The following is a 23,172-nucleotide window of genomic DNA, read 5'->3' as shown; positions in this document are numbered from 1 at the left end:
ACACGGACTCCACGCGCGGCGTCGACGCAGCGGCCACATGAATGAGTATCTGTCATCGCGCCGCTGCCGCCGCTGCTTCATATGAAAAGTGATGCCTGCTGTCGCACAGCGGTGGTTATCACAGCCCCCCCCCCCCCGAAACGGTTCCGCGAGATAAATCTGAGGGGGCAAAGAAAGAAATGAATAATGGGCAAGAAAAGGATCCAAAAAAAGACATTTCCACGCAAAGAAATATGCTTTACTTCTTCATATTTCCCAGCTTTTTGTGAAATGCTGGACATTAGAATGAACCTGAACAGGAAACCGAGATCCTATTGCTTCATTTTCAAAAGGGACACGAGCCAAAAAGCTTAAGAGTAAAAACTGGAATCGTTTCAGTTTTGGTTCCAATATGAAAAACCTTTTTTAAGGTTCAAAAAGAACCTCTGAGATGCATTTTGTGTTACACGAAGAACCAAATGAATACAAAGGTTTAAAAATCAGTCGAATCAAAGAAAAGAAAAGAAAAGAAAAGGTGCTTTTTGATATCCACACTTTTTCAACACTCAGCTCCATGAACACTTTTTGTGTGTCGAGGTTTGATTCTCAGACCGCTGACGTACAGTGATGGAGTGGATCTCTCTCCGTCTAGACCGGACACATTACCGTTAATCCGTCGTCCGGGGGGGGGGGGGGACACGCAGCTTTTTTAAGCGGGTTAACTTTAAACTCAAATCCTCCAGTAAATCCCCGCGCCACTGAGCCCATGGGCCAGTCGAGAGTGTAGTCGCGGCCCAGCGGCCACTAGAGGGCAGCTCGCACTCAGGGTGGGACAGCAGACTGGGTGGGGCAAAGCTCAGAGGGCACTGGGACACAGCGCTCCCTCTCTCCATGCAGCCACCTACAGTATGACTGCACAGGTTTGTCTTCGCGCGTCAGGATGCGAGTGCAGACGAGAGAGCCGAGTGCAAAAGCGGCGTCCTGTGAGCCGCTATCTGTTCTCCTCCGTCGGGTGCTAATGGGAAAAAACATGGAGGGTCGGGGGGGGGGGATCAGGGAGGTCACACCTGTCCCGGGCCTTGGAGGAGAAGTTCCAGATACGAGAGCAGGTGCGGTGCGGAGATGAAGTGTGCGAGGGGTCAGACGTCATCGTCGACCCACAGCTGAGGGGAGCTGGGTGGTCTCCAGCCCCTTCTCCACCCTCCCTGATGCGCCGCCGGCCAACAATGCCCCGGCTCACGCTCCCGCAGCCCGGAGGATTACAGAGCCCACCTGACCCGTGTGTTCCTCCTGAGGAGAGAATCGCATTATCCATGCATTCTTCTTCACATGTGGCCACTAACGCGCGCGCACGCGCCCGTGTTACATTTCGACCACATGAGGTCAGGACATGTGAGCGTTGCAGCGTGGAAACACTTAGCCCCGACCCCAAACAAGTGGAAACACATTTGTCAATCCACCTTTCACGTGAGAACGGCTTGAAACAAGTGACTCCTACGGGGATGAGGCTGATGGTCACTTTTTCATCATCAATTCCAGATCGATCGGCCGGTCGGTCTGTGAGATGTCAGAGGAAAAACAAACAACAAAGAAAGTCCCTCACAAGCATCTGCATATATCGCATTTTGTGTAAAATCCAAGATATTCAGTGTAAGTCGTGAATATGCAGTCAGCTGGTAATCGACTGCTTCATCTCCGAGAAGCTGTATGTTTTCAATTATCGACACAAATTGCAAACCATGAGTTTGAACACACACACACACTGACAGGCCCCCGCTGACGTTATTAATAGATCCGCCCGTCGACAATAACTGACTGAATAATCTGATTCATGGAGAAGAAGATAAACAAATATTCACAGGAAGGAGATTATCACATGTGAGAACTACAGCGGCTGCGTGATCTATTTCTTACTGAATTAAATATCCATTAGAACTCTGGTGAAGTTCACGTGACGCGATCAAAAGCTCCAGAACTGGCACTAAATGGACTTTGCGGTGAGAACGTGAGGTGAAAGCAATCTGACGGAGTCCCCTTGGACATTATTATTAAAATTCTTCGATATTTAGACGGAACCAACGTCCACAATAACATTTGGAAAGAGTTTACTTGAGCAAATTCAAGTTAAATGTACAGACGCATTAGGAAATCAATTTGGAGTTACACGTAAAAAATCCAGTCCCCTGGACATGATGAAATGACTTAAAAATTACACGATAAGTTGGTTCTTACGGTAACTGATAAATAACTATGTTAAATTAACATAGTTCTTTTAAACAGTCTAATATGAATTGATGTGTACATTATTAAAATAAAGTAAGGTACTTTTTTTTCAAAGTGAGGAATTCCTTCTGAAATCCCAAAAGCCAAAGTATTTGTTCCATCCCTCATCTGTACATCATATATATAATATATATATATATAAAATATATGATGCATGTTGGCTCAAACAAACCGCAGCCAAGACACACAACAGCTCGTCTATTGGGACGTTTCACCAAAAAATGTTATTGGCTGACTCTGGGATTCTGGACGTGTCCATCATGCTACATCTGTCTCCAGGGAACGTGGGATACGTGAGTCAGGCATCTTAAAAAAGACTGATGAGAGCGAGGGGGTTGGGGGGGGGTCCACAGATGTTGGAAAGCGAACACCACAGAGAGAGAGAGAGAGAGAGAGAGAGAGGTGGGGGAGGTAACTTGGTGAGAGTAAAAAATGAGGACATGAGAAGTGATTTAAAGCAGAAACAAAAAGGAAAGAAGTTGGAGAGAGAGCAGATGGTGAAGAAAAGAGGAGAGGAGGGGGTTTCACACACACACACACATTCGTACTGTACATCTCCTCCGCACCGCATCGTCTGTGACCGGGATTCTCCCCGAATTCAGTGCAACAATATGATGCCGACGGCTGAATGTGCTCAAATTAACACGCGTGTGGAGTCTTGGTAGGTTAATGAATTATTAATTTGACTCGCGTTACAAGAGTGTGTGTGTGTGTGTGTGTTGGATTGGAGCAGGATTTGTCTGCACATACGAGCCATTTGACCCCGTTTCATGAAGTGCTTTTATATCCTCAGCGGGGGGGGGGGGGGGGGGGGGGGGGGCAACTTTTCATAGTCAAACGAGACTTACGGGCCATGATATATGAAAACTGTGAGCGTGTAATGGGGGAAAAAGTGTGTGTGTGTGTGTGTGTGTTTTTCTTGATAGAGAAAACCACAGATAAAGGCGGTTTCCCAGGACACTAAGTGGGGAGATGATGATCCAATTCAACCTCGTTATCGCATGCACCAAAACAACAACAACAACAACAACAACAACAACAACAACAACCCAAAGCAGCAACTCGCCTTTCACAAAAACAGCTCTCGCCGTTTCCAGAGGAGACAAATTAAAAAAAAGTTCTAATTAAAATTCTTGGTCGATTTTTTCCGCCGCCACACGTTGAAATCACTGGTCGACAACAGCAGCTGTAACATATACCATCATCGGCATGGCAACGTATAGGGGAGAATTGAGAAACTATGCACTTTTGGGCGGAGCGATCCTTTACCACCACATCTTGCCAACTTCAACAATTGCAGCCATTCTCCATCTTGTCAGTCCTCATTTGAAAACCCGTCTTCATCATCACCATCATCATCATCATCATCACCATCATCCCGTCACCCATCACCTGCCTGCTGACAGTGGTTGCCATGAGAACCCACAAGGTGCCTCTGTGAGAGCAGGAGAAAAAAAAAATATGAAAAAGACCAACAACCCCGCAGGGAGACGAGTTTGGCGGCCGAGGCGTTTACGCTGATAATGGGTTTGAAATTGGTTTTCACAGCTGACTTTTATTTCTTCTTCTTATTTCTGAGTGCGAAGGTTCAGGACCGAACGCTCTCGACACCCTCAGGATTATCATGACCTTGTATCCGCGGCAGCCAACTCGTCGGAGACCAGAGAACAATCTGCTGATTCAGAAAGCCTGGAATGAAACATGTCCGTTGCCGCGGCAGCGCGACGACTCCCAGATCCAAGTGGTCACTGAAGAATGCGGAACTGGAAAAAAAAAACACAAATCTGTTCCAGTTAAAGGTGCGATATCTTTTCTGTGTCTGTCGTGTCCTGGAGTCTGACCTCACACACGTGAGGCGGCGGCGACTGTTTCGTCAGGTAAAACTCGCAGCTGAACTTTCTCTCCAATAGATACATCCGTCTCCTGGTGTGTGTGTTTATACCGTAATATATATACACACATATATACATATATACATATATATATATACCCTCAGGGCCAATGACGACATCTGGCAAAGAGCTAACTCTACTCTCCCCCCTCCCCTCACCGCCACACACCCTCCTCTGTACTGACCACAACCGCTGGGAGCAATCACAGCGTCATGTCTGAACTCCGCTGCACTAAGAGCCCACCCCCACTTCTTCTTCTTCTTCTTCTTCTTCTTCTTCTTCTTCCTTCTCTCTCTCTCTCTCTATCTCTGCCGGCTGCTTTCAGCTGCAGGCCTCGGCGGCAGCAGCAGCAAAGCACAGGGCTCCAGAAGGCCTCTAAAATCCCCCCCCCCCCCCCTTCCCCCTTTTGTCTGGGGCGAAGGAACGGCCATACATACTTTGGAACCCCCCCCCCCCTTCTTTCTGGCTACTTCCCTCCCCCCTCCACAAGCCCAGATGTGTATATTTAGCTCATCTCTGCCTCTGTGTAATTAACCGGTGAAAATTACAAGTTTGAGGGACTCGGTGATGACGTTGTCGTTCTCCCTCGCTGGAGCTGTACCCAGGCTTCGCATCTCCTCGGCCCCGTCACGGTCCCCCCAGAAGCGGGCGGCGGTCCGACGGTCGAGGGCGTGTCGGTGGGGCTGGTCGGGAGGCGATGCCGAAAAGCCAGGGAGGGGGGGGGGGAAGACGGACTGCGAGAAGAAGAAAAAAAAAGGAGCCCCGAGTGTTTATTAGAGCAGGCGAGATCGGCCGGCCTTCCAGCCCTGGAGTTTCCATTTGAGGTCTTCTGGTTTTCACATTCCTGCCATGCACCACCACTCACAGGAAGTCCACCATCACATCGCTGCGTTCGCACACAGTCCAGCGATTTCTCCGAGTGGAGCGAGGAATGGTTTCAATTTGATGAAAAACACTCTCTCTCTCTCTCTCTCTCTCACAGACAGAGAGAGAGAACGTACGATCACCTGGGAATCTGTGGGTCTCTGTCTGTGGTGATGAACACAATCGTGAGCACAGCTGGGCAAATTCCTGGCGTCTAAAAGTTCCAACTTCTTTTTCTAGCACCGTCCCACATTTCAGTCCTATTTTTTCTTTCCAACCCTCATGACGCCGCTGGGCAGGTTCACACGAGCGTCAAGGCGAACAATGACTTTTTAAGGCCGGACAAATCAAATCTTCTCTCCTGTTCAAAATCTTGAGTTTCTACATCAACACCAATGAACCTTGAAGCCTCGAGAGAGAGAGAGAGAGAGAGAGAGAGAGAGAGAGAGAAAAAGCCGAGCCGATCACATGAGACGCAGAGGAAGAACTTTGAACATGCGCTTGTTTTCTCACGCTGCGAGGACGGAGATTACATCCGAACTGTTGCTCCCTCCTGTTCCTCTTCCTCCTCATCCTCTGTTCGCCGTCCCTCAGGGGGCACAAGGACGGTAACGCAGATACCGACTGTCATGTTTTGAATACGGGAGGAATCGGCCCGCGGCTATCGCTCGATCTGCCGGCTCCTTCCTGTGGACACGACGCCGCTGAGAAGCCTCCAGAGGACACAGGGGTGCCGCCGGTTGTCCGTGCAGTACGTTTAATAAAGGCGAGACGCATATGCTGGTGCTGATGCTGATGTCTCCGGCATCCGCCACGCCGCATTAGTCTGAACTTGCTCACCACGCAGAAGTCACGACTTGGCTTCACCCAGAAGGTCAAACGTGCGGCCTCGGGGGGACGAGGGGCCTCGCCCGCGCTTGTCCCAACGGGAGGACGGCGAAGGACTGTTGACACGAGAGTCACATATGGTCTCAGTCAGTCTGTGTGTTTTTTTTAGGATGAAAGCCACACTGGCACTGCTCGGAGCGAAGAGGAATGCTCACAGAAACATACTGTCCTGTTGTTGGTTTCCCTCCTGTAAGATGAGCTATAGCCGGGGGGGGGGGGGGGGGGGGGGTGTTCGCACAGAAACAAACCTTTTATGGCACAGACTCACAGAGGACGACATTTAGCTCGGAGGAGAAGCATTTCTCTCAGAAAAACGTCCGCGGCTGCTGCACTTTCAGACGAAAAAAAAACCGAAAGCAGCACAAAACCCGAGGAGGAGGAGGAGGAGGAGGAGGAGGAAGACGACGGCGACCCTGAGAGGAGATGACCAAAGAAGGCAGCGAGGAGGAGGAGAGGATCAGAGCAGACAAAGTCATCGCTCAAAGTAAAGGGGGAAAAACAAGAAGGGTCGGAATTTGGACAAAAGAAGGATGGAAACAGAACAGAGGAGAGAAACAACAGAGATAACACAGTGTGTGTGTGTGTGTGTGTGTGTGTGTGTGTGTGTGTGTGTGTGTGTGTGTGTGTGTGCGCGGCGTGACTGTATTTGAATGTGCATAGTGTGATATCGAGGATAAAGTGGATTATAGGATTAGTACTTTTTAAACATTCCAATTTCCACCAAGCAAATCGACAAATTAAACATAACTGCTTAACCAAATTTTAGACTATGACAGACACACCGAGGAGGATGAGAGCTTCAGGATCCAGCCTGATTAAAACAAACTTTTACCATTGTTAGCACTGAAGACACGGGGTTTAACATCGAGCTCATTTGCACCAGCGAACGTGTCTCGCGTGTCATTTTGAATGAATTCCCTTTTCCATATCAGGACATTTTCATTTACATACGTGCAAAGTGGCAAACCTGTTGATACAGATATCAGCACAATGGTCACACAGAAGCAGTTGTTTTCCGGCAAAATATCAGATCTGGCGGTGTAATAATATCAAGCAGGAAAGATCATGGTCTTGTTTGATACAGATCTTTAAACGCAACGCGTTTATTTGCATTCAAACCAAATCTTTTTGGATGTTTTTCCCTATAGTCTTAAAGGGGCAGTGAGCGAGTCAGAAACTCCTCCTGGTGCTACTGCTGCTGTTAACAATAAGCGTAGTGATTCATTCATTCACACAGAACGCCCTCTGAACATAATCCTGCCTGCGATTACGCCGCCGCCACAACGTAACAGTTTAATATCTAGGCGATGGAACGAGGGAGACGACGAGAGATGAGATGATTATTGCACATGGTCCACGTGAAAAAAACACAACTTGTCGTGTTCCTGTTTGTTTCCATTGGGTAAACTGAGAGCGAGCGGATCCACTCCACAAGAATCCTAATGGAGAAGAAATAAAATAACTTTTATTGGAACATAACTCCACAGAGAAAACCACAACGTGTCGCGTCTCTTTAACACGGTTCGAACTTAGAGGCGCTGCTCTTCATAGAGAACCAGGCTCACTGTTCTCCCATGTTCCTAATCTTTTACATGGAGATATATTATCTCCTGTCCATGGGAGTGGACGTGACTTGGGGGGGGGGGGGGGGTATTTGAAACTATTGGTACAATTAAAAACGAGCGGTTTTATCTTCGCGAGGACGTAAACAGAGGCGTTGGTGTTCGTGCCGGACCAGCAGGCATCGGGGGAAAACCACAGCGTTCCCTCTATCTCGTCCCAGCATCCTCAGTTCCTCATTGGCTTCCCGATAATCTCTGTCCCGTGATTTTTGCCAGACTGTCAAAACAACATACCCCTCCCCCCAACCACCCACCCTTCTTCTTCTTCTTCTTCTTCCTCTTCCTCCTCCTCCTCCTTTCCGAGATAGTAAGAAAGACAGGACTGATGGTTGTGTACCAGCGTGTGTGTGTGTGTGTGTGTGTGTGTGTCTGTGTGTGTGTGTGTGTGTGTGTCTCTGTGTGTGTGTGTGTGTGTGTGTGTGTGTGTGTGTGTGTGTCTGTGTCTATGTGTGTCTTTGTGTGTGTGTGTGTCTGTCTGTGTCTGTGTGTGTGTGTGTGTGTGTGTGTGTGTGTGTCTCTGTGTGTGTGTGTGTGTGTGTGTCTATGTGTGTCTTTGTGTGTGTGTGCGTTGGTGTGTGTGTGTGTGTGTGTGTGTGTGTGTGTGTCTGTGTCTATGTGTGTGTGTGTCTGTGTGTGTGTCTATATGTGTGTCTCTGTGTGTGTGTGTGTGTGTGTGTGTGTGTGTGTGTCTGTGTGTGTGTGTGTGTCTCTGTGTGTGTGTCTCTGTGTGTGTGTGTGTGTGTGTGTGTGTGTGTTTGTGTGTGTTTGTGTGTGTGTGTGTGTGTGTGTATGTGTGTGTGTCTGTGTGTGTGTGTGTGTGTGTGTGTGTGTGTGTGTCTGTGTGTGTGTCTCTGTGTGTGTGTGTGTGTGTGTGTCTGTGTGTGTGTCTGTGTGTGTGTGTGTGTGTGTGTGCTGGGGCCCGGGTTGTTTTAGGAAGTAGAGCTCGAGGTCAGTGACTCAGATCACTAGCCCCTGAAATGAATCAACGGTAATTCCGCTGCATCTGACCTGCGATTCACAGTTCATCAACTCTCAACCGGAGCCTTTTTTATCCCCGCTCGGGTGTTTCGCTGGCCGACTGCCACGTACGGTACGAAGGAGCTGATCTGAAAGTTGAATTACAGTGAGCGAACGGCATCGCACTGCTGCCGCCGCAGCGGAGGACTACTCTTCTTCGTCTGGAACGCTGCGATCCTCCCTCTTAGTTTTAGACTCTTCTAGTGAGAATATTCGGAATATTTTGATCATAAGAGAAATAGCCCAAAGTAGAGCATACAACTCTACAACGACTATTTCGTTTAAAGAGACGCCGGAGGTCAGCTTACGGAGGAACTAACAAGCAGATAACGGCGTGTAGATAAACACTCCGCTCCCTCGCGCTCGGAGGTTGTTTTTATTACGAGAGAGCGATGTGAGATTTGGCAGCTTCTCCTGCAGGTTGTGAAGAGACTTTCCCGCCGTTGTGCTCCGGCTGTCACACTGCCATCGCCCCCCACCCCCGTGAGTCATCAGGACTGGCTCTACTTTGCTTATCATCTGCCTCTCCTTCTCCCTCCTCCTCCTCCTCCTTCACCGTCTATCGCACATTCCAGTGCAATCCCCTCTGTTCTTTCATAACTTAAAAAAAAGAAGGAGAGGACACAGGGCGCTATTCAGCTTTCTGTCAAACACGCACTCCTTCTCATCGGCCGTGCTCTTTGCAGAAAAATATGTAAACAGCGGGGAGAATGCGACGCGCGGTTCCACATCGGAGAACGTGAGGAGGACAAAGCAAGGACGATGTGAATGACGGCCCCCCGGTTGACCCCCGTGGCCCCCCCGATGCACACAAGTGACAGGCGTTCCCCTCCCGCCTCTTTAGCCTCTTTACTTGGGGCCAAGTGTGTGACGAGCGGCGGGGGGGGGGGGCCCTGACCTCTGAACCCTTAACCTGATGCAGACCCTCCGCCCGGCTGCCTCCAGGCCGATCCCGGGCAGACAGACACAAGACAGAGTCAAGTCTGCGTTGCAGAACAAGATGCGACCTGTCCTCCATTCCTCCTCCCGCTCCCGTGTGTCGAGCATCACGTCCACACGAGGGCCCCCCCCCGGCACAGTACGAGTGCGGCACGGCGGCCCCACGTTTCCATGCACGGCAGAGCGAGCGCGCACACATCAGCGCAGCTCCTTCTGCAGCCGACGGCACAAAGAGGCGCTGACGCAGGCCGGACCATCGACGGGGGGAATCTAATTAGCTCTCGTCGGCTGCTGAGAGAAGCTTTGTTGCGAAAGGAAAAAAACCTCCCAGCAGCACCTGGGAGTCCGCCGCCACATGGAGACGCCCGAGAGGACGAGCTGACGACCGGGTACCGGGGAAACTAAACTTCACGTCTTCAATAAAAGCACGGAAGCAGAAATCTGAATGAATCCAGAGCCGCCGAGGAAGCAAATCCGCTCGATGTTTCAACTAATATTCACTCTTTCCTCGTTATAATTGTTGTGAATATGTAACATCTCAAAAGAACGGTGCAGAGCCGACCATTGGAAATGATGTTTTATCAACATTCTTCACATCTCTTCATGCTCCGATCCGATCTGCTGGATCAGCACCGGCGCCGATTCGGATTAAACCAATTTTATTCATGGGAGAACCACTCTCGCTTTTTCGCGTCGCACAACTCTCTGGCCTCATCCTATCATCGCACATAAAATGAAATAAAAGGTTCCCATGAGATTTTAAAAAGAGGGAAAAACTAAATGGCGGCATCGGATCAGTGTCAGATCTCCTGACGTATCAGAAGATTGACATGAGTTTCTCTGTAAATATTCTCCCCAAAATACCTCATCTGTACATCATCTATACCGCCTTATCCTTTATGGATTTTGGTAGGGCTGGAGCCAGGCCCGGCTCCCACCATGTGACTTCAATAAAGATTTGGAACAAGCCGACACAGAAAATACATGTGATACTGCCAGACAGAGCTGAATAGGACTACGGATTGAGAGGAGAGGAGCTGAAAAACAGGATCATGATAAGAATTAAATTCACCGACCTATTCAATAATTCAATTCCCCCCAAAAAAACACCCATTTACTTAATTACTTAAAGTCATGTTGGACTCGCAGAGAGAGAGAGAGAGTAGTGTGATGGAGTAGAGGGAGATCAATAAAGATCCATTAGCAACAGAAACACGGCTGCTTTGCAGATCAGCCCCCCCCCCCCCCCCCCCCCCCCCCCCCCCCCCCCCCCCCCACACACACACACACACACACACACACACCACCACGGCAAACAAGGTCAACGATGACTGATGTCCTTCGCCCACCGATACACCGGCTGCACCATGTTTGTACGGCATCAAGGATGTGTGTGTGTGTGTGTGTGTGTGTGTATGCGTGTGTTGTGTGCGTGCGTGTGCGAGTGTGTGTGAGTGTGTGTGTGTCCACGTTTCACGCACCTGAGTCCAGATTATGAGTTACGTGTGTGTGTGCAAGTCCGACTCTGTACGTGTGTTGTAAACATATACGGGATTTCATATATATTTGTGAACACCTGTGCTCCAATGTGTGTCTGGGTGTGTTTGTGCGAGAGTGATTAAAGTGTGTCAACACACACACACACACACACACTCACACTCCAGGTTAATGATCGTGGGGATGCGATGTGTGTGTGTGTGTGTGTGTGTGTGAGCGGCGGGCGCAGCTGTCGTCTCTCCAGGCCGCCCCGGAGCTGAGGAATGTGGCGGAGGTGACGGTGCGGAGGCGGGAGGGTGGAGGTGTGAAGCTGCGCGAGGCGTTTTTAAAATGGTGTTAACGGTCTGATGCGGGGAACACTGTATCACACAAGAGTCTGCTGTCGGCCCCCTCGAACTGACGCCACACAACAAAACCCTCAACCTGAAAACATGAAGAATATGTTTGTACCTGCGGCTGGAATACAACCGAAAGAGGAGGAAACATGTCAGACAGATGTTGACATGTTGGAAAACGTGATACTAACAGATAAGTCGATGGAAAAAACACTTTGTCAAACTATTTGTGCCGTTTTCCAACTTCACAGGCTTCAGAGGCTGCTCCAAAATTCTCAGCATTGCTGACTTTCGCCAGGACACGCTGTGCATCAGTGTCTCTTAGAGCAAAAAATATGTAGATTGCATTAAATTCTTAACATATACAAACTGTCGTTCTCAAAAGTACGAGAGCAGGCCAGGGACTCTCAGAGCTCTTTGACCCACAGCGGCTCAAAAACAAACCAATGTCAACTTGCCGCCTCTTGTCTCAGGCTGCGTTCGTCCGTAGACTGTGAGCAGGAAGTTTACAGGGAGAAAAAAAGCCAGGATTTGAGTGGAGTGGGAAACGATTAATAATCAGATGTAATCAAAATGCATTGCTTCCTCAACATTTTTGCTGTTTTTCTTTTGTCTTCTCTCCCAGTGTTACCGTTTATTGTTATTCTTCATCATCATCCTTCAAATGTATCTCGCCCACGATCCGACCATCTGCAGAACAAACTGTACGAGGACGAATGGAAAAATATAACCCGGCGACCGTTCATATATAATTTTTTTTTCGTATCGTCGACTGTGGTATGTGCCCCTGCTATACGTGGTGGTGAGGAGCCATCTGCAAGCGATCACAGAAAATGCTTTCCTCTGCAGCATCGCGCAGCTGCTCTCGGTTAACGCTGTTAAACCGGGTCCGGGGACTGATCCCGGACCTGCTGACTCGATACATGGGCCCCCGTGTGTGCGGTGTGTTTGAGCTCTGGTGGTGGTTCGTTGTCCCGCGATCAGCTGGATCAGCAGACGTTGTTTGTGGATCGGCCAAACGCCTCCACCTGAGCATGCTGCTATCAAATGTAGAAAGGCCGCTCTCGTATCGGTATCTCGGATCCCCAGGAGCCTCGGATCTGGAGTCTGCAGGGAAACTGCGTTAGTCTGCGCTTGCATCCCACGAACCCGGCGGCACACACGTGCTTCCACATCGACCGGCTCGGCTCAAGACTTTTATAAAAGCGCTCTCGTGTTTCCCGTCATCGATCAATTCTCCCCGGCATCGTCACGTGGCTCGCGTGGCGGCATTAGCCTGTCGGGAGCGCTGTTCATCCTGCTGTTCATCCTGCTGCCCCTCTGGCCCCGCCCACCCCCCGATCGATCTCACCCACAAACCATTAGAGCCCCGGCCTGCTAACGACATTACACCAGTCCCCCGCTGGACGACATCATCATAACCGCTCTCTCATCACACCAGACACTTTCAGCCTCTTTGTGCTCAGATACCAGAAAAGAATGCATAACTTTGCGTCTCCTTTTTTGACATATTAGACTCTTAAGGAGATCCCAGTTCCAGTTTTATCTGCTGCGTCTAAACGGATTGTCCCTCGATCACATGAGGAGATAATAAGAAAATTTGTGTACATGGTATTATTTCTAAGTCTAAGTTCAAAGCGGCTGCCACGGTGGTGAAACTCTCTCTCTGCTGGGCTGTTTGACGGAGACATGCAAGGGTCAAAGGTCAGGTATGAAACAGGTCAGGGGCTGAAATTAGACAAGTTGAGGTCAGCGAAGAGGCCTCGGTGAAAAAGAAGAAAGAAGAAGTACGCTAACGGTTACATGAGTTTCATGAGTTCCCGTTGATTAAAGTGACAGTTTTGTCACACACACACACACACACGCAAACACTAACCACAGAGGAGGAAATCGGGGTTCTTCGCTGGAGAGGATCAACTCAGTGACACAAAAGAAAGCAAAGGTGGAAAAACTTCCAACAGAAATGTTCCAACGCAGGAGGGACACACACACACACACACACACACACACACACACATACGCATAGGACCAAAGCAAATGTCAGCAACTCCCTGACATGACCAAACACTACACACGCACACACACCAGGACACCAGACCACCGCCCAGAGACTGACATATCGCACCCCATGACTTCACATCAGTGATTGGACACACACATTCCGGGTGTCAGCACAGGAGGAATTCAACACATATACCTGTTTCATCTTTAACAACACTTTGAGCAAACTTTGAGCAAAGACAAACCACACAAAAGCTTATTTTTTTGCCAGACTGTTTGATCTTAGAGGAAAGATGCAAACTGAGGGGGACGGGGACCAGAAACTCTTTGTCATATAATCCAACTGCTTATATGTAGAAATGTATGTTTATAAAGGAAATGGATATATAGAAAAAGAAGAGAAGCATCTTTCTCAGGTTAACAGACCGATGTCTCTTCATGTGTGTGTGTGTGTGTGTGTGTGTGTGTGTGTGCGTGTGTGTGTGGTGGCTCGAGTTTCATGTGGCATAACAACAACAACAACAACAACAACAAGACAATTTTCCAGGTTGAAGTGACAGAACTCTGTCACAAAGCTCCAAAAACAGCCAATTAAAAGCATCGACGCCATTGAGGAACACGATGCTCTAAACAGCACAGCACCATCCCCGCCTGGGACGTCCCGTCCGGTGCAGGCGGACCAGGGCGAGCCGCCCCGGTGCGGCAGCAGCAGCAAGAGGCGGACAAAAGACCGAGGGGACCCGCGCGGATCGGTTTCAGCGGCTGAACCAACATTCGGGCCGCGCGCAGGAGCTGCAGAGCAAACACGCTGGTTTCTGTACAGTATGTGTCGCAGAGAGAGAGAGAGAGAGAGAGAGAGAGAGAGAGAGAGAGAGAGAGAGAGTGTGTGTACTGTACACGATGGCTATGTAGACTAGTGTTAATCCTCTTAGGAAATCACGCTCCCTGGTCCAACCCAGCCCCGCGCCGCCCCGCGCGTAACGCTGCGCGCCGCACGGTCCCGAACACAATAACCGCCCCGCCAGGTATCGGAGTCGGTGTCGGTGTCCGCCGCGTGTCGCTACTTACGTGGTTCTCGTTGTAGGGAGGTATTCCAACAAGGCAGAAGGCAACTCCATTCATTGGGCAGCAGAAACTGTTTCGGCTGCAGCAACAACACGACGAGGAGAAGAAGAAGAAGAAGAAGAAGAAGAAGAAGAAGAGGCAGATGATGGCGAGCAGAAAACCGTTCCGCTCGAACTCACTCAAACTTTATAACGTTCCAACTCTTTAACCAGCCGCTTCCTTCCTTCCTTCCTCCCCCCCGAAAGAATCCCACTCCGCTGCCGTTGTTTCGGCCGGTTCACTGCTGCGCTCCCCCTCCTCCCTCCTCCCCCCTGCCTCCTCCTCCTCCTCCTCCTCTTCTTCTTCCGCCAGACCGCATCAGTCGTACATAACTAAATCCGTCTGTGCGCGGCGGCCTGCCTGGAAACGGACTGCAGCAGCGTCAAAACACAGGGAGCAGGCGGGGGGAGGGAGGAAGAGAGGGGGGGGGGGGGTCAGGAGACGCCGCTTTCAAAGTAAGTTCACCAACAAGTTGTTGTTTTTTTTGGTCTGCGCCTCAACAAAAGCTCCGCAATTATTGCGTGATTACTCATCATGATGGGAAGATGCGTAAATCTCCCTGCGCCCGCGCCCCCTCAAACAAGTCGGTGAATAAATATTCCGGGAAACAATAAATAATATGTTGATGGATTGGTCAGAGTATTAGAAGAGCATAAGCAAACGAAAATGATAAGAGGAAGATTTTTTAAAATTATAATTATTGATTATCATTTCAACTTTATCCTCGAAATGTAAGATTTCGAGAATAAAGTTCAAATAATAATTTATAATAATAATTCACTGGTACACTTAAACTGCAATAAGAAGCTGTGCAATAGTTATATTTATTCTCCATGTGCAACTATTGCTACTGCTCTGTATATAGTATTTATATATCGTTTTTATATTTTCTGTTATATTCTGTACATACCTATTGCTTTTTTATTTTATTTCTTTCTATATTCTTCTATCCACTTTGCTGCTGTAATGCCTTAAATTTCCCCATTGTGAGACGAATAAAGGTTTACCTTATCATATCTCATCTTATCTTATGAAATTTTATCGAGAATAAAGCCGCAAATTGTGACCCGGAAGCCCTTTTCAGCAGCACCAAACAGCCGGATGTTGATGTTCTGCTAGCCAGTTTGCTAAGCTAGCGCTAGCTGCTAACCAAGTTGTAAAGTTGCGATATTATTATTATTGACATGCTGAATCTGGAAGAAACGACGCGGGTTTGCAGATGAACGTCAACGTGTGTCCTGACACGATCACGTTCAATTGCAAAAACAACCGTGAATGAATTTTGAGGCGAGCAGTTAGCGAAGCTAGCGTCGCTTTGCTAACGTCAGTTAACTTGATAGCTAGCTGAACTGGTACCACAACACGGCCGTTTAGGGCTATTTCGACTTTATTCTCGAAATGTTAATATATATCATATGAGTGTAAAAGATATTTTACAATCGAAGACATAACATTCATGACACACTGACGCAATCTGTCAACGTGATACATGTCGGGGAAAATTGGGATGGGGAGCTTTTATGTTGGAACTCTTCCCCGGAAGTGATGCACGTGTACTGCTGTGGAGATTTGAAAGGGAGACAAATGGGTGCGTTGGGTTAATCTGTGCGCTCCGCCCTGCAGAACCCGCAGCGTGCGGGCTCCCTCTGGCTGCGCCGACACAGGCGGGCGGGTGGGTTGGGTTGGGCGGGGTGACTGTTGCCAAAGCAGCAGAACAGTGAGGACAAGTAAAAAAAAAAACTATAATATGGAAGTAAATAAAACCAACACATCAATCATCAATCAAATGAATCAAGTTTAAATTCTTTTCCTATCCGGAGTAAGAGCTCCAGCGTCACACTGTGGAAAACTTCAGCTCCAAGTAAAAACTTTACTGAGCAATAAAAAAAAATACAGTTGGCAGACTGGCAGAAAGCCAGAGGTAATAATATATTATTGGCTAATAGTGTCTGAATTACTAACATATGAGTGGCAAATTTAATGTTTGATCAGGTCGATGGCAATAAAATAATTGACTTAATAACAACGTTTAGTCATCTATGATGTGCTCATTGAAGACTAATAAAGCAAATGTAGTTAGTTACATTCCAGCGCCACGAAATATGAATAGTTTTTGCAGTTCTTATATGTTTACACTTATATTTATTAGATATTTTTTATATTAGCATCGTGTGTTACTGATACCTGCTGCTGTGACACCAGAATTTCCCAGTTTGAGATAGTAGTACATCTATCTATCTATCTAACAAATAATTTGACTTCCTGTTCTTAAAGTGTGTTTATGAAAGGGAAAGAGCGACTTCAATAACCACAAAGACTGGAGCTAACCACTACTGTGATCGTCAAATAATCTGCTGAGATTGTTTTTCTTCAGTTAAATTATTAATTGTGTGTTTTAGAAAAACATAAAATATTTACTAAAATAAAGCAAATATTAATATTTGAGATTTGATCATTAAATAAGTTGCCGATTAATAATGACAACAAACGCATCCGCCATCATTTCAGATGTAAGAATACTGATCATAAATCAGCGTCACCAACAACAACAGCGTGTGACAGAAAAGGGTTGAACAAAGACCGAAAGCATTATTCATGGAGAGCGATGCCAGAAATTCCTTCCATGCCCAGACAGAGACGAAATCTAAATGTGTTGACATATATATGTATTTTTAGCCAGTTTGGCTGCGGATGAACACATGAATCAATGAGTGTACGATAAAGTCAGAGGAAGCTCGCTCATGAGTCAACTTTAGGCTGCTGCCAAGAAGGTACGCTGCCTCACAATGTACAGTACATACAGTATCATGTGCTCGCTTGTTGCATAACGTATAGCTGTTGGTGTTAATTTGAACTTCGCTCCAGAAAAAATGGGAGTAAAAAGTGAAAGAAGGATATTTTTTTCAAATGTGGTGCTGGCGTCCCAGAGCTGACTGGGGCCCATGTGGCTGCCATTACTCTGAGGGGCGCGAGTATCAGAGAGCCACTTCAAACGCCGGCCGGCCTTATGGGGAAACAGACGGGAGTCATAGAGAAGGCGGGGGGGGGGTTACAGGAGCCCTTCCTTCCCACGCCAGGAGCTGCAGCTGCAAACCTCAGCCTTTATCTCGACATGTCTCTCTCTCTCTCCTCTCGGTTCCGACTCGACCTCTGCTTCTGGCCCCGGTTGGCTCGGCCTGGGCTCGGACGGCCGCTGCCAAAGGGCTTCACGTAAGGACGCTCTCCACATAAGTCCCCCAGTCTTGACCTTCACCCGTCTCCAACTCATCTCCCAATTCCCAGACGGATAATTACCGCACGGGGTCTTAAATCCCTTCTTCGCCCACGGTTACTCGTGTGGAGCAACGCGAGCCGAGGCAGGTTCACTGACTGACTGGACACAGGATGTAGGTCGGAGCTCGGAAGAGACGCAGCGATGTGTCAATAGTGGGACAGATAGTCTCGGCTGACACTGAGGTTCATGTAGCTTGTATTTTTTTTTGTGGGGGGGGGGGGGGGGGAGCATCAGGATATCACAGCTGGACGCTTCTCTATCCCCTCTGACCTCACACATAAAGGGATCTACCTCTGCGGCCACTTTCGTCTGCCCCCCCATGTGTTTCGTATTCCAGCAGCAGACGCTGGGGGATAAATCAAGTCCGGGCCCTTTGACACTTCTTCTTCTTCTTCTTCTTCTTCTGTGGGAAGTGCAGCCGCCGAAGTGCAGCCGCCGGGGGGTGGGGGGTGGGGGGGTGACATTTGAGCAGGTGGGTGAAGCATAATTCAAGAGCGCAAGGAAAAGAGCTGTAATTGTATCCACGTTCGGGCCAAACGAGGCGTCTTTTATTTCACGTGCGAGTGGACTCTCTCCTCCACGTCTCTGGGTCAGCCCCTCACTTCACTGACACACAGCCTCAGGCGACGGGACGGTCCCAGAGACGGACTCGAGTGAGCCGCCCCCCCCCCCCGGTCTGTCTGATGGGGATGTGAGGCGACACGCCCTGTTCTCTTTCCCCTCAAGGGGACGGGGCAGGGGGGGGGCAGCATCATCCAGAGACGGCGAGTGAGCCCTTTTCCTTTGGGTCATTACATAATCCCAACAACCATCATCCCATTTAACTCAAATCGGCCGCGCCCCGAACTCCCACCTCCCTCCACTCGCCTGGCCGGTCGGCAAGTGGTCCCATGCCTGCCTCAGCTGCCGAGGCGAGAGGAGAGGGAGGGTGGGATGGGATGGAGGGGGGCGATGATGATGATGATGATGATGATGACTGCCCATCCCCTGCCCTGCCTCGTGGCATTCTAGGCCACTTCACAGAGCGTCTGCGCTACTATCAATTGTGCTCACTCCATTTGTTCCAACTTTCTGCCCCCCCTCCTTCTTTCACATCGCCTCCCGTTGGCCCGTGTCTGTCCGCTCGGTGAGCGTCCGTCACCCTCCTCGTGCACACACACACACACACACACACACACACTCTCAGTCCGGGGGAGTGTGTAGCTGCCGGATTCTTTTTTTAAACACCGTTTACGTTAAGCCTCCACACCGTCCCTCCACGTGATACAGCTGCGTTTCATGGAGGAGTCCCTGGACGAAGGCCCAGAAAAGCAGACGATGAGCAACTCTCCTGCCGAGTGTCTCCTGCTCCCGGCTGATCTAATATAACCACTGAAACCCGTCTCTCTGTCCTCAACTCCAAATGTAATAAAGCTGGTTCTTCGCCGCCTGGGCCCCGATAACATGTGTCTGCTGAAAGCAGTTAAGGCCTGAGTCAGGAGTCAGGAGTCCAGTGTCCAGTGTCCAGTGTCCAGTGTCCAGTGTCCAGTCCGACGTGCAAACATGAGCGTGGTGGATGTTGAGTGAGACGTAGACATGCGAGGGTCTCGGGTCTCGGCCGTACGTCTCACTCGGCCCTGTTGACACACGAGGCTCCTGTCGTGACGCTGCTTTGAAAGGGGTTGTGGGAAGGTTGAGGGGAGAGGGAGCGCCGACCCCCGGGCCTGCGTGGATTCCAGCCAGAGCCGTAAACACCCCCCCCCCCTCCCAACACACACACACACACACACACACACCACCTCTCTGATGAGTGACAGGAGGAGTCCTCCCTGTCCGGCCGGACAACTGGCACAAGAGGATGAGGAAACAGCTGACCGGCTCAGACGGACACGCGGGCGTTTGTAACTGTACGGTACCGACGTATCGAAAAGCTTTGAAATTCATCAAAATTCAAGATTAAGAACTTCGTAGCCAAGTGCCCAATTACTTCTGCAGTTTCGAGACTTGGAGAACCGTCCACATATTTATGGACCGTACGAAGTCACTGGCTTTGGGCAACAGATATCTCTTGGGAGATATACAGAAGAACTTAAAGTCAATAAAAAAAACCAAACAGTTGTTTGACGACTATGTCAAACGCCTTATTTCACTAGTCCACCGTTTTCCCTTCTGACCCGCTGACCCCGTCCTCTCTCCCCCCAACACCACATTTCACTGTAGTCTCCCGCTGCCCTCACCTTCACCGCCGACCCCCCCCCCCCCCCGTCTCCCCTGCAGCTGCCTCGCTCATTCTCCCACAGGACCTGGTGACTCAAACAGAAAACAAACGACCGGGCCTGTGGAGACACTGAATCGGCCCCGACACGGAGACACACAGGTCGGAGGAGGACTCGGCGCTCCGGCGGTCGGAGACCGTTGGGCGTTCGGGTTGGGAAGGATACTGGAGGGACTGAGTCATTGAGGCCAAGAACACACACACACACACACACACACACACACACACACACACACACACACACACACACACACACACACACACACACACACACACACACACACACACACACACACACACACTAATCTCATCCCCCTACAAACATGGAAGTGCAGTTTTCTGTCGGCCTTCGCACGGCGACAGCTGATTGGAGCGGCCACGTGGGAGTGTTTCCTGATAAAAAGGAACAAGGGCGAAGGAAAACGGACCGGAGATATTCGGGTGTCGCAGACAGCTTCCCCCCCTTGCGTCTCCAGTCGGTTCTTATTTTAATCTCCTCCCGCAGCGCTCCAGACAAACACAGTGCCTCATCTCCACCTTTCTCTTCCCCTACACCTCCTCTGACATGAGCCGATTGGAAAATAAACAGAGGCTCCAGCAGTTCCAGTAGCGACGCTGCCAGCTTCCTTCCCCGCTGCCCGTCACTTCAAATGTGTTTTACCTGTTCACAGCTCCACTTCCTGCCTCTGGAGCATCACTTCCTGGACATACAATGGAAACGAGTTACAGGCATCACATGTGTCTGTGCAAGTCGCAGTGCGGGAACCAGTTGCTCCGCTTGTCGGCAGATAAACAAATCGACACTTGATTTCGAGTGCTGGTCAAAGATGAATAAGGGACCTTCCCAAAATAACCCGCTACAACAACTGGAAAACCTTATTATGAGATGAGCTGGTGTGTTCCCTGAATGCATCGTCATCCTCAGTTCACAATGGAATTTTTCCTCCTTTTTTTTTCCTTTTGGGAAAATCCTGCAATCTGATGTGATCACACATCTCAAAACTTCCCCGATGACTCCTCCCCTTTCATATTTAATGTCAAAAAACTGAGGAGATCTCTTGACACGTGGCCGGACAGTTGCTGAAAGATACGAGTGCTTATCAAGTGTTGGAATCTATCCTTGTGTCTCTTTGTACGTATGTGTTTTATCATTACTGTACTAGTTTGCTCAGCAGGATTATGCAAAAAACGTCTGAACGAAGTTCTACGAAACTTGGTGGAGGGATGGGACACGGGCCAAGAAAGAACCCTGTCAATTTATGGATTATTTTATCACGTTCTGTAATATTGTGAGAGAGATCTGTTGGGTCTTTTCCCCAGCTTTCCCAGGGAATAGTTCGTGGATCTTGACGGGTCTTCAGGGGCATTTGGCGGAGGCGTGTTCTCTATTGAGTGACTTTCTAGTTGAATAAAGTTTCACTTCATAATCCAGTGCACAGATGTAATTAAAATACTCGTGCCGTCCCTAGAAAAGACACTCTTCTTTGCGACGTATGAACGGAGGAGGCCCCGTCTCCCGAGCGTCTCCTGAACGCACCTCTCGCTGTACGTAAAGTGAACAGTATAATCCCGCGTGCTCGAGGAGATCATATCCTAATCCGAGCGTTTCCACGGCCTTAAAACTCAAGAGATAAGTTCGTCTAGACGCGGCCTTAAGGCAGGGCGTTCCCCGTTCGGAGGCCACCAGGGAGGAGGAAATCTGACTTCATGCAACCTTCAGGAACATGAACCATTTTCAATCATATCTGGGAGAGAGAATATTTAGTTTTGTGAGCACGTGACAAAGCACAAGAATCCGGCTTTTCTCCCACCGGGAAAGAAGAGGATCTTTCAGAGTGTGTCTGTGACACACAAATATGCACCGTCATCAACGTGCACAAACAAACAACTTCTTATTCTGGGTCGGATTTTGTAAAAAAAAAAGAAAAAAAAGAAAAGACGACCATCTGTTCCCCTCTGCTTCTCTCAGCACAGATTTCCCTAAATAGATAATCCTCCTCTCCCCCCACTGAAAAGATGGAAAACAGACAAATTGAGCCGCAGTTGCGTTTGGACGCCACAAGGGGGCTCAGTGCGATGCTGGTGGGGCAGGGCAAGGCCAGGGGCACAATGAAGTTGTCCTCTCAGACACAGTCCTGTGGCGGAGAGGTCCTCGTTTCTGACTCCACAGACTCCACGTCCTCCCGCGGCACCTGGACACCGAAGTCCAGACTCTAGGACGAAGGAGGGGCGGGGAGCGGGCAGGGTGGAAAACTGACCCCGCCAGAGGTCAGAGACGAAACGAGGCAGAGCGCTGAACGCGCTCTAACCAGCCCAACTAGCGGGACGTCCGCCTCGCGCCCCTGATAAAACCTCGTCGCTCTGTTCTGTTCCATTGGTCGCCGCCTCAGCTGCTCTCGTCCTGTGTCGTCAGCCCGCGGATCTCTGACACGGGCTGGACTGACGCAGAGCGCTGCTGGACAGGAAGGGCTTTGACCACACAGGCCGACCTTTGACCCCCTCCCTGCCCCAGCACATCTGCATTCATTCATTCACTCATTCATTGCCCGTCGCCACTCAAGAGCATTGTAGGTTGAGGTCCAACGTGGGAGCAGGAGCTGTTTCACTTCCTGGAGATGGATGTCCTAGTTTCTTTCTACGGGACAATCTGCCCATTGTCTCTCCTGCAGGCATTTGATTTAAACAATTGATTATAGACACGATGACCCCGTCCCCGTCCCCGTCCCCCGTCCGAACATCCTTCACAAGCAAAACGCTGACGTCTTCACATCTTCGTCTTGCACTTGACATGATATACGTTCCAGTGCTGGAAGACTGCTCCTGGAAAGTTGACAGCTACTTTGAAATTTTCAGACGCTATGCACCACTGGAATAGAATAATTCACAAACTTCCCTCAAACTAGAATGTCACATTCCCCTCGGAAATGTTAAAACTTTATTATCGAGTGGGTTTTTTTTTAATAATTATTGTAACTGTCTGTAATATGAAGGTTTTTTTGTTCTCAGTTTCCGCTTTTGGATGAGGCAGAAGAAAAAGGTGGAGAGGTAAAAGATTTGTAAATAAAGCAGGGGAGTGGATAAAACCTGTACAAGCTGAGTTATACAAAATTAAGCCTTGAAGAAAATGACTCTGGCACGCAGGCATTAAAAGTGTCATATAGTTTTTAAGCTTGAACCTGAATGTGATAGTGTCGAGAGACGCCTGCACGCTTCATCTGCCACA

The 23,172-nt window shown here is 49.2% G+C and overlaps 1 protein-coding gene across 2 annotated transcripts in view; it reads right to left on the bottom strand.

The window, feature by feature from the left end:
- The window catches only part of arhgap23a (Rho GTPase activating protein 23a), a 66,052-nt gene that overhangs the window by 38,515 nt on the left and 4,365 nt on the right, over positions 1–23,172 (bottom strand). The window contains exon 1 of one of the 2 annotated variants that reach the window (XM_047328038.1): positions 14,386–14,649. The exons of the other annotated variant lie outside the window; for it this stretch is intronic. Within the exon in view, the coding sequence (XP_047183994.1) occupies positions 14,386–14,439 (54 nt within the window). The 5' untranslated portion in view covers positions 14,440–14,649. Of the gene's footprint in view, positions 1–14,385; positions 14,650–23,172 lie in introns of those variants that run through there. 2 annotated transcript variants of the gene reach the window in all.

Source organism: Scophthalmus maximus, chromosome 17, assembly GCF_022379125.1.
Source record: "Scophthalmus maximus strain ysfricsl-2021 chromosome 17, ASM2237912v1, whole genome shotgun sequence".
Classification (NCBI taxonomy): Eukaryota; Metazoa; Chordata; class Actinopteri; order Pleuronectiformes; family Scophthalmidae; genus Scophthalmus; species Scophthalmus maximus.
The sequence above is the reverse complement of the archived record's forward strand: the minus strand, read 5'-3'. Positions and strand labels throughout refer to the sequence as shown.